This window comes from Athene noctua, chromosome 1 (genome assembly GCF_965140245.1).
Source record: "Athene noctua chromosome 1, bAthNoc1.hap1.1, whole genome shotgun sequence".
NCBI classification, from domain to species: domain Eukaryota; kingdom Metazoa; phylum Chordata; class Aves; order Strigiformes; family Strigidae; genus Athene; species Athene noctua.
The window spans coordinates 264972499-264984568 of NC_134037.1; the positions used below are offsets into that span (position 1 = coordinate 264972499).

At 54.5% G+C, this 12070-nt stretch overlaps 1 protein-coding gene across 8 annotated transcripts in view; it reads left to right on the forward strand.

The window, feature by feature from the left end:
* The window catches only part of STIM1 (stromal interaction molecule 1), a 101125-nt gene that overhangs the window by 36772 nt on the left and 52283 nt on the right, over positions 1 to 12070 (forward strand). For 5 of the 8 annotated variants that reach the window (XR_012634621.1, XM_074919896.1, XM_074919925.1 and 2 more), the window contains exon 3: positions 3627 to 3760. Coding sequence is in view for 7 of the 8 variants with exons in the window: in XM_074919896.1 (XP_074775997.1) it covers positions 3627 to 3760 (134 nt within the window). In the remaining variant the exon portion in view is untranslated. Of the gene's footprint in view, positions 1 to 3620; positions 3761 to 12070 lie in introns of those variants that run through there. The other 3 variants (XM_074919906.1, XM_074919946.1, XM_074919956.1) reach the window with 2 other exon arrangements.

The window sequence follows — 12070 nt, forward strand, 5'->3', positions numbered from 1 at the left end:
GAGCTTGGTCTGATTTGAATAACGCTCTGGCATCCACCTAAGTGGGTTTTGAGTGACTTTGTTTTAAGCAGAATATGACTTTAAAGCACTTTAAAGTTCTGCTGCAGATAAGTGCAGTTACAATTAAACTCCTGATGCTTGGCTGATCCTCAAAATGCAACGCCTGGTGTTTTATTCAGCCTCCTGATAGGGATACGCACGTAATAAAGCTGGTTGTGAGCCACCTATTTAGTGTGGGGACATGAGAAAAGCAACAGTTAAAAGGTAGGAAACCAGCCTTACATTTATTTACATGGCATCCTAGAGTGTTTTTTTTCACTGAGTTCTCACAAATACTTAAGAATAAGCGGGCTTATGGCTGAAGCTGCACTGACTTCAGGGTAGCTGGCTTCTGCATAAACCACAAACATCCATTCAGGGTGTCTTGGCTTGATCATCGGCTCTCGTGTGGACACTTTAGAGTTCTGGTAAATCAGTGGCAAAGCAACGATACTTGTATTTGTACTCCTCTGTCTCTCGGTGTGCACTCTCTGCCTTTGCTGCTCTTTCCCACTCCACAGTGCCAGCGGCTTCTCCTCTAACATGAACCTACTCGCAGGAGCAAAACCTGCGCCCTAACAGCTGTCCGAACTGTGTAAGCAGCTTAGCTTAGGTCTGTGGGGTTTTTTGGTTTGTTTTTTGGGGGTTTTGTTGGTGGTTTTAAGGTGGGTGTTTGGTTTAGTTTTGGGGTTTTTTTTAACCAGTCTCGAAGGCTTGAGGGCTGAGCTTCCCCTGTGACATCTAGGAGAGCGCGTGGCACCCGCGGGCGCCAGGCCCGTTTCCTCCGGGGGAAGGTTGTGTGCTGACACTTGGAACAGAAGAGACTCTTCCACTTGGAAGGGACCTACAGCGATCATCTAGTCCAACTGCCGGACCACTCCAGGGCTGACCAGAAGTTAAAGCAGATGATTAAAGGCGTTGTCCAAACGTCTCTTAACCAGAGTCAGGGGTCAGGAGGTTGGTGCTGTTACAGAATCGCTGCCTGAGGTGGGAGGGGACCTCTGGGGTCCCTCTGGTCCCAACCCCCAGCTCAAGCAGGGCCCCTCGGAGCCGGTTGCCCAGGACCGTGTCTAGATGGCTGTTGAATATCTTCAAGGGTGGGGCCTCCACCACCTCCCTGGGCCACCTGCGCCAGGGCTGGGGCAGCCTCACGGTGAGAAGCGTTTCCTGATGCCCAGAGGGACCCTCCCGTGTTCCAGCCTGCGCCCAGGGCCTCTGCTGCCGGCACTGGGCACCGCTGGGAAGGGCCTGGCTCCGTCCTCTTGGCCCCCTCCCTGCAGTACAGGGGTGGGACCCCCTGAGCCACCTCCTGCTGCAGCCCAGGACGCCCTCGGCCACCTCTGCTCGCGGCCACCTCTGCGCCCCCCAGGCCCGTCCCTGCCGGCTGCTTTCCATCGGCCCCGGCGGGTGCTGGTGCCTGCGCCCGTCCCTGCCCGGGGCAGGACCAAAGCAGGGCTATTGCCCAGCGGGTCTGGCAGCACGAGGCCTCGGTTTCACGAGCAAATTGACTGAGTGGACTTTAAAATGTCGCAGGTAACATATATTCTGCCAGAACCTCTGTTTAAGAGGCGTTTGGGCTTCCTGTAGGAATTTTTTTTTTTCCCACGGGGATTGTGTAGTATGTGCTAAAATAATTTTTAAAATCTTGTGTGGATTTGAAGTTCAAAAAATCTTTCGCATTGACGGCGAATCCAAGAACTCACTAATTGTGTGGAGACGTGACAGAGTTGGATCATCCAGGTGATCATCTCTGGGTACCAAGGGGAGCGCGTGTGTGACAGCAGCAGGAGAAAGCCCATCTACTTTTCCTGTAAATAAACTTATCTTGTAGAGAGCATCTTAGAGTTTGGTTTGAGCTCATAGGTAATTTGGACTTTCCTGCTTAAATTCCTTGGAGTTCAGTCTGAACTCTCTTCGGTTTTTTGAACATGAGACCTTTCTCATTTCTAATGGGAACTGGGCCAGGAGCTATTGGGCTGGTTTTCCAGCGATCTGGGAGCAGTCACCCCTGGATAATTCTTAATCATTATCTGCTTACGGTGAATGTGATACAGCCTCTGCCAGACAAAAGGGCTTTAATGTGTGTCCTGCAAAGAGCTCACCTTTGGGGGATGTTTTCTGAGGTTTTGTCTCAGCCCTGCAGCGAGTCACGCGCCGCCGTGCCGTAGAAGGGATGGATGGGCCACGTTTGTTGCTTACATGGACTCGGGCATGCGGCAAAATTTAAATGTGTTAGTCTTGAAACAGAAAAATATGTGGAAAACAAGCCAGAAAACTCCCATTTCATAATCAGGAAGAAGGCTAGTTCGTTTAATTGACGTGTTATATAAACCCGCACCTCTTGCTGTCCTAGCTGGACGCCGTGCCAACACTAACAATCTCTAAGTGAGAAATGAAGCTTGTGAAATAAGAGGTAAAATATAGCTGCTGTCTTCCCCTTCCCCTGCCCGCAGGGCATTGGTCGCCACCCCGCAGGCAGCAGAAAGCCCAGCAGCGAGGCCGGGGGGCCCAGGGGGGTGGACATGCTGAAGAAGGTGACCTGGAGAAGAGCAGCCTCGCTGAGGCCGTGACCCAGCCCTCACTCTTAGGGGTTTTGCTGCACTCTGGCCATCGCCCGTAGCCCTGCGGTGAGCGACGGCACCGGGCAGCTTTCTCTAGAGCTCAGCGAGGGCTTTTCAAACAGAAGCAGCTTGGAGACAAAACACGATGGTGGTGTTTAGAGACTCGGATAGATTGGGTCAGTGCCCAACATCAACGGGATGGGCTTCAACAAGGGCAAGTGCCAGGTCCTGCCCTTGGGCCACCACAACCCCCTGCGTGGCTACAGGCTCGGGGAGGGGTGGCTGGAGCTGTCTGGGGGAGAAGGGTCTGGGGGTTCTCACTGACCAGCACCTGAACAGGAGCCAGCAGCGTGCCCAGGGGCCAAGAAAGCCAACGGCCTCCTGGCTTGGATCAGCACCGGTGTGACCAGCAGGAGCAGGGAGGTGACAGTCCCCCTGTGCTCGGCACTGGGGGGGCCACACCTGGAGGGTTGTGTCCAGGTTTGGGCACCTCAACCCGAGAGAGATCTGGAGGGGCTGGAGCGAGGGCAGAGGAGGGCAACGAGGCTGGGGAAGGGCTGGAGAATCAATCCTGTGAGGAGGCAGGGCAGGAGCTGGGAGTGTTGAGTGTGAGGAGGAGGAGGCTGAGGGGAGCCCTCATCCCTCTCTGCAGCTCCTGCCAGGACATTGCAGAGAGGCTGGGGCTGGGCTCTGCTCCCAGGGGATCAGGGACAGGACAAGAGGGAACGGCTGGAAACTGCCCCAGGGGAGGCTCAGGCTGGGCAGGAGGAGAAAATGTTTCCCAGCAAGAGTGGTCCGAGAGTGGAAGAGGCTGCCCAGGGAGGGGGGAGTCCCCATCCCTGGGGGGGTTTCAGGGCCGTTGGGATGAGCTGTGGGGGATGTGGGGTAGGGGAGAACTTTGTAGAGTCGGGCTGAGGGTTGGACTCGCTGATCCCGAGGGGCTTTTCCAGCCTGAAGGGTTCGGGGATTCTGTGGTTCTATGATTTTTGGTACAGGCTGCGTAACGCTGTTGTTCTCTTCCCTCAGCAGAATTCTGCCGCATCGACAAGCCCTTGTGCCACGATGAAGACGAGCAGCTCAGCTTCGAAGCCGTCCGCAACATCCACAAGCAGATGGACGACGATGCCAATGGCAACGTGGACGTAGAGGAGAGCGACGAGGTCAGTGCTCGGCTGCTCCGCTGTCCTCCTCCCGCGCTCGGGGGGGCTCTTCTGCTCCGGGTGATGCTGATGTGGCGGCTGCCCGAAATCCGGGTGGGCAGACTCTGAGGCTGCCGCCTGCCTCTTCATCTGGCAGAGGAAGCAAAGTGCCACCTTGAGCCAAATTTCTGATCCAGTGTTGTTCAGTATTGTAATCTGTAGTGTTTACAGCTTTTTCTCTGTTCTGGGGGTTTCCATCCACTTTTTTTTTCTGCACACAAGGTATTAGGAATTTATTCCAGCCCTGAAAGACAAGGAGTTTGGTCTAAATGACTGTTATTATTAATTCATTCCTTCTGTAACTGTGGGGTGGGGAAACACCTCTGAATTCTGATGGAGCCTCTGTCACTGTTGTGTAAATCCACTGGGTGCTGCCTCCTTCACATTCCAGTTTACTGCGTTCTTCCAGCAACTCTCCTGAAACAGTTACAGTGTGCAGACTGAGGAAAAAAAGGAACAGGTTTTTTTTTGATGTCTTTGTGTTGGAGATTTTAGCAGATAACTTCATTGAAGAGAAAATTGTTGTCGAAATAAGTGACTACTAGAAAAGGGAGAGCTGTTCCTTTACAATGTTGCCTCAGTTGCAGTGGATGCTCTGTTCAAGGTGGGGGGTTCTGTCTTATAAGGAGACTGGCATCTGCATAAGAAAGTGTTGGAAGCTAAAAGAAAACAGACTGGTGAAGGAATCTGCTGCCAGTCCCAGGCAGCTCTCCAGTCCCAGTTCATAGAATCACAGGAGGGTTTGGGTTGGGAGGGACCTCAGAGCCCCTCCAGTGCCACCCCCTGCCCCGGGCAGGGCCACCTTCCACCAGCCCAGGTTGCCCAAAGCCCCGTCCAACCTGGCCTTGAACCCTTCCAGGGAGGGGGCAGCCACAGCTTCTCTGGGCAGCCTGTGCCAGGGCCTCACCACCCGCACAGGGAAGAATTTCTGCCTTAGATCCTGGGTGCTTTATTCCCATTTCTCAGATGAAGAAGCTGCAGTCCAGGGCAGTTAAATCTCCCACCCGAGCTGACGCGGCAGCTCAGTTTATTGGGCAAATCCGGGCTCTTCCATCACCTCCCAGGAGCCGTCTCCAGGGAGCCAGGAGCTGAGCAGCCTGTTCATGAGGAGCCCGTGGTGTGGGTTGGCTGCTCCGGGCTTGCAGTGCCCTTCCCTCTGCCTAAATCCCACTTCACAGAGTAATTAAAACAAATGAAAAGCGTTCAATTGCATTGGCTAAAATGTGGTGTTTTTCCTGGAGGCAGTTCTCTGCTGAGGTGGGGCTCTGCCTCTCCCAGGGACCCTCCAGCAAATCAATTCATCGGTGCGCCCTGCTCACCTGTTATTAAATTGAGGATAAGCTCCTGTTGTTAGTTGGGCATTAAGTGGCAATTTTTGTCTTTCTGAGCAAGTCTTGCCCTCTGTCTCGGTGGACTAGTTGAGAGCTTATTGTACGAGCACTAACAGCATTATCTGTGAAAGCCTTCGTACCGTCACTTCACAGTATAGGTGTTGTTTAATGGAAAAAGCTTTTCTGTTACTTCTGCTGTTAATGGTTAGATATGGGTAGTATGAAGAAGTAGATAAATGTGAAATTTTTCATATAAGAAAGTCTGTTTTTTGTAAAAGTTTGTTTTGATTCATTGAGACAGCTTGTATTTCATTTATTTACCTTTGCATTCAAACGCTGCTGGAAGGGTGGGACAAGCCCATCCTTCTCCCCCCAACCCCAAGTGCCGCCCAGCGCTGGGCTCTGCCACGAGAGACACGTGCTGGGATTTTGCTGGGGGGAGGAGGAAACCTGGAGGCTGGTGAAGGCAGGTGGGGGTTAAAGCAAGCCCAGCGGATGCTGAAACCCAGTGAGCCATCGGCCAGAGGGCAGGAGCTCGTGGGGGCTCACTGGGGGCATCGCGGCAGGTTGGTGTGTGCACAACATGGGAATAAAAACAAGAACATCCTCCCCTGACAACCGTCTTTAGGTTCAAGGTGGAAGAAAATAAGCAAAAGAAAATATAAACCACAGTTTGCAGCTTAACTTAGTCAATATGTTATCTCTGTGGAGAGACCCGGCCAGGCTGGAGCCATGGGCTGAGCCCAACTGGGGGAGTTCCACTAAGGGCAAATGCCGGGGGCTGCCCTTGGGCCACAACAACCCCCAGCAGGGCTACAGGCCTGGGGAGGAGTGGCTGGAGAGCTGCCGGTCAGAGAGGGGCTGGGGGGGCTGAGAATGAGCCAGAGTGTGCCCAGGGGGCCAAGGAGGGCAACGGCATCCTGGCTTGTGTCAGCACTGGCGTGGCCAGCAGGGCCAGGGAAGGGATCTGAGCCCTGGGCTCGGCACTGGGGAGGCCGCCCCTCGATTCCTGGGTTCAGTTCTGGGCCCCTCACCCCAAAAAGGCCATTGAATGACTCGAGCGTGGCCAGAGAAGGGCAACGGAGCTGGGGCAGGGTCTGGAGCACAGGTCTGCTGGGGAGCGGCTGGGGGAACTGGGGGGGTTCAGTCTGGAGCAGAGGAGGCTGAGGGGAGACCTCCTGGCCCTCTGCAACTCCCTGCCAGGAGGGGGCAGAGAGGGGGGATGAGTCTCTGGAGCCAAGGCCCCAGCGCCAGGCCCCGAGGGAATGGCCTCAAGCTGCCCAGGGCAGGGTCAGGCTGGCTCTGAGGAAGGATTTCTGTGCAGAAGGGGCTGTTGGGCCTTGGAATGGGCTGCCCAGGGCAGGGGGGAGTCCCCGGGATCCCTGGGGGGGTTGAAGAGTCGGGCTGAGCCAGCGCTGAGGGATCTGGGGGAGTTGGGGACGGTCAGTGCTGGGTTAACAGTTGGACTAGATGATCTTCAAGGGCATTTCCAACCTCCATGATTCTGGGATTCTGTAATATTTTAAATATACATCTTTTGTGAGGATCGAGGATCGTTTTTCCCCACTTTCCCTTTTATGCTCAGTGAGCGTGCTGTGCCAATGTTGCGCTCTGTGGAAGAGCCTTGGGTGCACATGCAGGTCTCTGCAGCTGGTAGGGAGTTCGGATTTATATCTGTTGACTTATTGACAAAATGAGGTGTCGTAGTGACCCCAGGTTATATGCAGTGCACTTGGCATTCTCAGTGGGCTTGGTTTGCAGTTGGACTTGATGCATCTTAAAGTTCTTTTTCCAACCAAAATGATTCTATGATTTTATAAATAACAGGCACGAGTTTTACCTTTTCTAAGCTTGACACTTTTATTAAAGTTGCATTAAATGAAACTTTCAATAAAGACTTTGAAGCCACTGAAAAAGGTATTTCAAGAATTCCCCTTGGTGAGCCAGCCACTGCCCAAGTGCTCGGTTTCTCTGCGTTCAAGGTTATCAGCTCTAACCCCCCTGTGTACCCTGTAATCGTGCTTTAACTCCCTCTCTGTGCTGGTGGGACAGCTGCTGGAGGTATTATTTGAAAGAATGCAGGAGGCTCAAATTTAACCCTTTTAAGCTTTTACGTTTAATCTTCTTACACTCTTCTTGCGGCGTGCGAAGCTCCCGCCCCAGGAGTGGACATGGAGGGTGACATGGCTCCATTTCCGCAGACTTTTTTAGAAAATGATGGAGCCAAGGACCCAGACAGGAGTGTGGGATGGCAACGTGCTTGGGCACCCGATTGGGACCCGCCAGCAGCCCTGCGGGGGGGCTCGTGCTGGGGAGCCTCTCCGGGGTCCCAGGACTGGGGGGACAGGACCTCGGGAGGTCTCTGTTGGGAGGGGACCCGGGTACCTGCAGTGCCATGCTGCAAACAGTTGCTCTGAGGAGTCTCCCTCGAGTGTAGGTTTATATACTAGGGGCTTATTTTTTTACTAAGTGGATTTGACACAGAACAAAGTGAGCTGATGGACGTCTTAATGTTGTTTCAGAACAGAACGCATTGGTGACTGGTCAGCCTTGCACAGAGATTGAGCTGAGTTGGATGAGTTGCCGGGAAAACCACAGTTCTCTGCTTTTTGCCTTTCTGTTCAACTTATCTTAATTCCTTTAATTAAAAAAACCCCACCCCAAACCCTTCCTCTGCTGAGGATCCAGCTGAGCTAACAGATCTAGTCACCTGTTCTCCAGAAGCGTGTGCAAGCTTCAGGCAGCCCCTGGGTCTCACAGACGCTGCTGCGGAGGCCGGTGGGGACACCTGCCCGGGGGCCGTGGAGAGCAAGCTCTGCCCTCCCGTAGCTGCATTTCCCTTGTGGGCTGAGAACTTGGTGTTTGCAGTTGCTGTTTTGGCCCTATCTCTTGGGGGCGGTGAGTTATGGGTCCGTTTTGTTTGGGTTAAAAGACCTGACTGGGCAGAAAGAGAGGGACAGACAGATAACTGTGTCGTTTAAACATTCTAATTATAGGTGAAATCTTGTGCAACGACTTTAGGCTGTCCTTAAATCATCATTGTGTTTGTATTTTTTTTTTCTGGAAGTGAATTTTCAATGAAGTTTAAGATGACATCAGTGACCTCGATTAAAACGACAGGGAAACGGTCTAATTAAGGAGCTATTTCTGCTCCTCGGCTCACTCCGAAGGCAGCTCCAGCTGTTTCGGGGCACTGATGGAGGTTCACACGACAGACGCTGTTAGCCTGCTTTCCCAAGGAAACGAGGTTTATCGTATTGCTGGGTCAGTCCCTGGCTCCTCTCAACCTCTGATCCCGCTGCCTGGGCTCAGGCACATTAGCAGGAAAGAGGGCTTGCAGACAAACATTTTCTGAAAATTGGTAGCTCAGGAAAGATGTTCAGGTTGGTGTTCGGGATGGATGATGGCACTTGGGGAGCAGAGATAAAGGTTTGAGGGGAGGTGCAGAGGTTGTGCAAGTAGTTGGGGGTTTCTGCGGATTAAAAAACATGAGGAAAAAACCTCCAAAAAATCACACTTCATGGAATGGCTCGTTTTTGAGTGTGATTTCAGCCACCGAGACAACAGGTTTGCCTTAACCAAGGAACCAGGGCAACTGGAACTCCTCGCCCCTCAGAGTGGAGAAGAGCGCACTGGTCACGGGATCTGGCAGGTGGAGAAGTAAAATTTAGGTCCCTGTGTTTAACCAGGGGAAGGCGAAACGGTTCTGTAATTGTTTTTTCTGGAGGGGGTGCGTACCTCTGCCAGTGCCTCCAGCACTTGCTGGAAACCCAGGGCCGGAGTGGCTGCGAGCAGAGAGCACTGAAAAAAAGTGTTTTCCTCCTAAACCAGGTAATTCTCTGCCACAGGCTGCTGCAGGGACGCGATGTGTTCCCTCCCCAACGCACGGCACTACAGGCTGTCTCTTCCCGCAGCGATCTCTGCTCATGCTGGTTGTTGCCTGTAGTGGTGGTTCTGTTCCTGTTGCTTTTGGAAGGTGTGATCATGGTTTGTCTTTCTCTGAACTTGGTGCTGAGGTTCTTGGTTGACTACATTTCCTTCTGTTCTTGTGGATTTGCAGACTGGCTGCAGCTGGAGGGGGTCTGGGTGGCACCTCTGGAACTGATCTTGTGGCACTTCTGGAGCTGGTCTGGTGGCACCTCTGGAGCTGGTCTGGGTGGCGTCTCAAGCTGGGCTGGGTGGCACCTCTGGAGCTGCCACAGCCCCTGCCCGGGCAGGAGCACCCAGAGCCGGTTGCCCAGGACTCTGAGTTCAGGGTATCTCCAGGGATGGGGTCAGCAGGGTCTGTAGCACTTTGAAAGTGCTGCTTTTTGGTGGTTTGTGAGCAGGTCAATGTTTTGCGCAGTGGTTCTTGCGCCTGGTGAGTTGAAGATCTGGGAGCCCTGTGGCTGCTTTATATATATGCACACATACTGAGCCACCTGGGCTAGCGGAAGGTGTCCCTGCCCGTGGCCGGGGGGTGGGACTGCATGGGCTTTAAGGTCCTTCCAACCCAAACCCTCCTGTGATTCTGTGATAATGTCAGTGCTCGGTAGTTACCTGTGCACAGGAAATCTGTGGGGAGCCCCTCCAACGGGGAAAAACTGCGAGCTCTGTGCCTTGAAAATCGTTCCTGTGATAGACGCACAAACGTGGGCTCTGAGAGGCGCCCCGAGCGCTGCTGGTGCGTCCCAGCCCGGTGCAAGGGGAACTCCCACGGATTTGTGCCGGTTGGCAGCACGGGGCGGTTGGGGAAGGTGTGTGGAGCAGTAGTGGGTGTCTGGTGGTCCCAGCTGAGGAGCTAACGGGTCAGAATCAGAGGGAAACTGGATAAAAAACTGCTGGTGTGGCCGGGCCCAAAGGGTTGTGGTGAACAGAGTTAAATCCGGTTGGCGGCCAGTCAGGAGCAGTGTCCCCCAGGGCTGGGTGCTGGGGCCGCTTCTGGTTAACAACTTTATTGGTGATCTGGACGAGGGGATCGAGGGCACCCCCAGTCAGTTTGCAGGTGACACCCAGTTGGGTGGGAGTGTTGGTCTGCTCGAGGGTGGGGAGGCTGCAGAGAGACCCGGCCAGGCTGGAGCCATGGGCTGAGCCCAGCTGGGGGAGTTCCACTGAGGGCAAATGCCGGGGGCTGCCCTTGGGCCACAACAGCCCCCAGCAGGGCTACAGGCCTGGGGAGGAGTGGCTGGAGAGCTGCCGGTCAGAGAGGGGCTGGGGGGGTGAGAATGAGCCAGAGTGTGCCCAGGGGGCCAAGGAGGGCAACGGCATCCTGGCTTGTGTCAGCACTGGCGTGGCCAGCAGGGACAGGGGAGGGATCTGAGCCCTGGGCTCGGCACTGGGGAGGCCGCCCCTCGATTCCTGGGCTCAGTTTTGGGCCCCTCACCCCAAAAAGGCCATTGAATGACTCGAGCGTGGCCAGAGAAGGGCAACGGAGCTGGGGCAGGGTCTGGAGCACAGGTCTGCTGGGGAGCGGCTGGGGGAACTGGGGGGGTTCAGTCTGGAGCAGAGGAGGCTGAGGGGAGACCTCCTGGCCCTCTGCAACTCCCTGCCAGGAGGGGGCAGAGAGGGGGGATGAGTCTCTGGAGCCAAGGCCCCAGCGCCAGGCCCCGAGGGAATGGCCTCAAGCTGCCCAGGGCAGGGTCAGGCTGGCTCTGAGGAAGGATTTCTGTGCAGAAGGGGCTGTTGGGCGTTGGAATGGGCTGCCCAGGGCAGGGGGGAGTCCCCGGGATCCCTGGGGGGGTTGAAGAGTCGGGCTGAGCCAGCACTGAGGGATCTGGGGGAGTTGGGAACGGTCAGGGGGAGGCTCATGGTTGGGCTGGAGGAGCTGCAAGGGATTTTCCAACCCGGATGAGTCTGTGAACTCTCTCCATTCCCCAGCTCGGAGCACAGCAGCCCTCACCTCCAAAGGCTGTGCCAGGTAGTTTGGCTTACTTGTTGTATTTGCACTATTCGTCTTTTCTGGCTTTTCCCCAGAATAGACTAAGGGGAAAAAAAAATCTGCTTTTAAGCCTTCCTGGGCTTTGGTGCGCTCAGCCCAGCTCCTGCAGCCTCCGGGGCTGCACCATGCACGAGGGTACGGCCCGGTCCTCCATCCTCCTCCCGCTTGTTTATCGAGATATCTCAGCAGCTCCGTCCCCTCCGTAGAGTCCTTGGGGGTTTGTTTTGGTGACGGTGAGCTGGAGGAAAGCTGCAAGAGATCATTTTTCTTTTCTGTGCTCCCCGAGCTAAATATACAGAGCGGCAGCTGCTCCCTCGGGGCCGGTGGGAGCTGGCAGCCCGCCGGGTGACAGTGCCGCCTTCCCTCGGTCACGGCTCACCGAGCCGGGGGGCCGGTCCCTTCGCCTCTCCGGGCCGCACGTTGGCCCGTGGCAGAGCCCATCGGCGACCACCTGCCCAAATGTTCCCGTTTTCCATGTTTGTCTGCAAGTCGGGCAGAGCAGCTGAAGCTTTCGTGGGCTGGAGAGGCACCAGGCACAAGCTGCAGGTACCTGTCGTGGCCTCGGTGGCATCTCCGGAGAGCCTGGCAAGTTAAAATTGCACAGATATTTGTCATGCCCTGTCTGATATTAAATACTACCTCCTTCTCCAGAGATTACTCTTTTTTTCAGTAATTCTGTTACACCCTTGGAGGAGCTGTAACAAAGGAGGCTGCATGGCAGTCATGTACTGGGTGCTGCCTGCAGGGATGTAAATGTGAAATTATTTTTCAGTTTTCTTGCATCTGTTAGATAGAGGGATGTGCGTGATCTCCTTTCTTGTTTGAGTTCCACGTACTTTGCTTACTTCACATCTCATGAATCCCTCCTGCGTGCAGGGTAGCCTCAATTCTTTCTTACACTCTCTTAGTTCGTTGTTAATACAGTTTTCTTCACTTTTCTTTGGTGTCTCTGTCTCTGGCCCATCCTTTGAGCCGGGAGGGGGGTGGGAACACACCAGAGCACCTTACTGTGACACAAGTGTT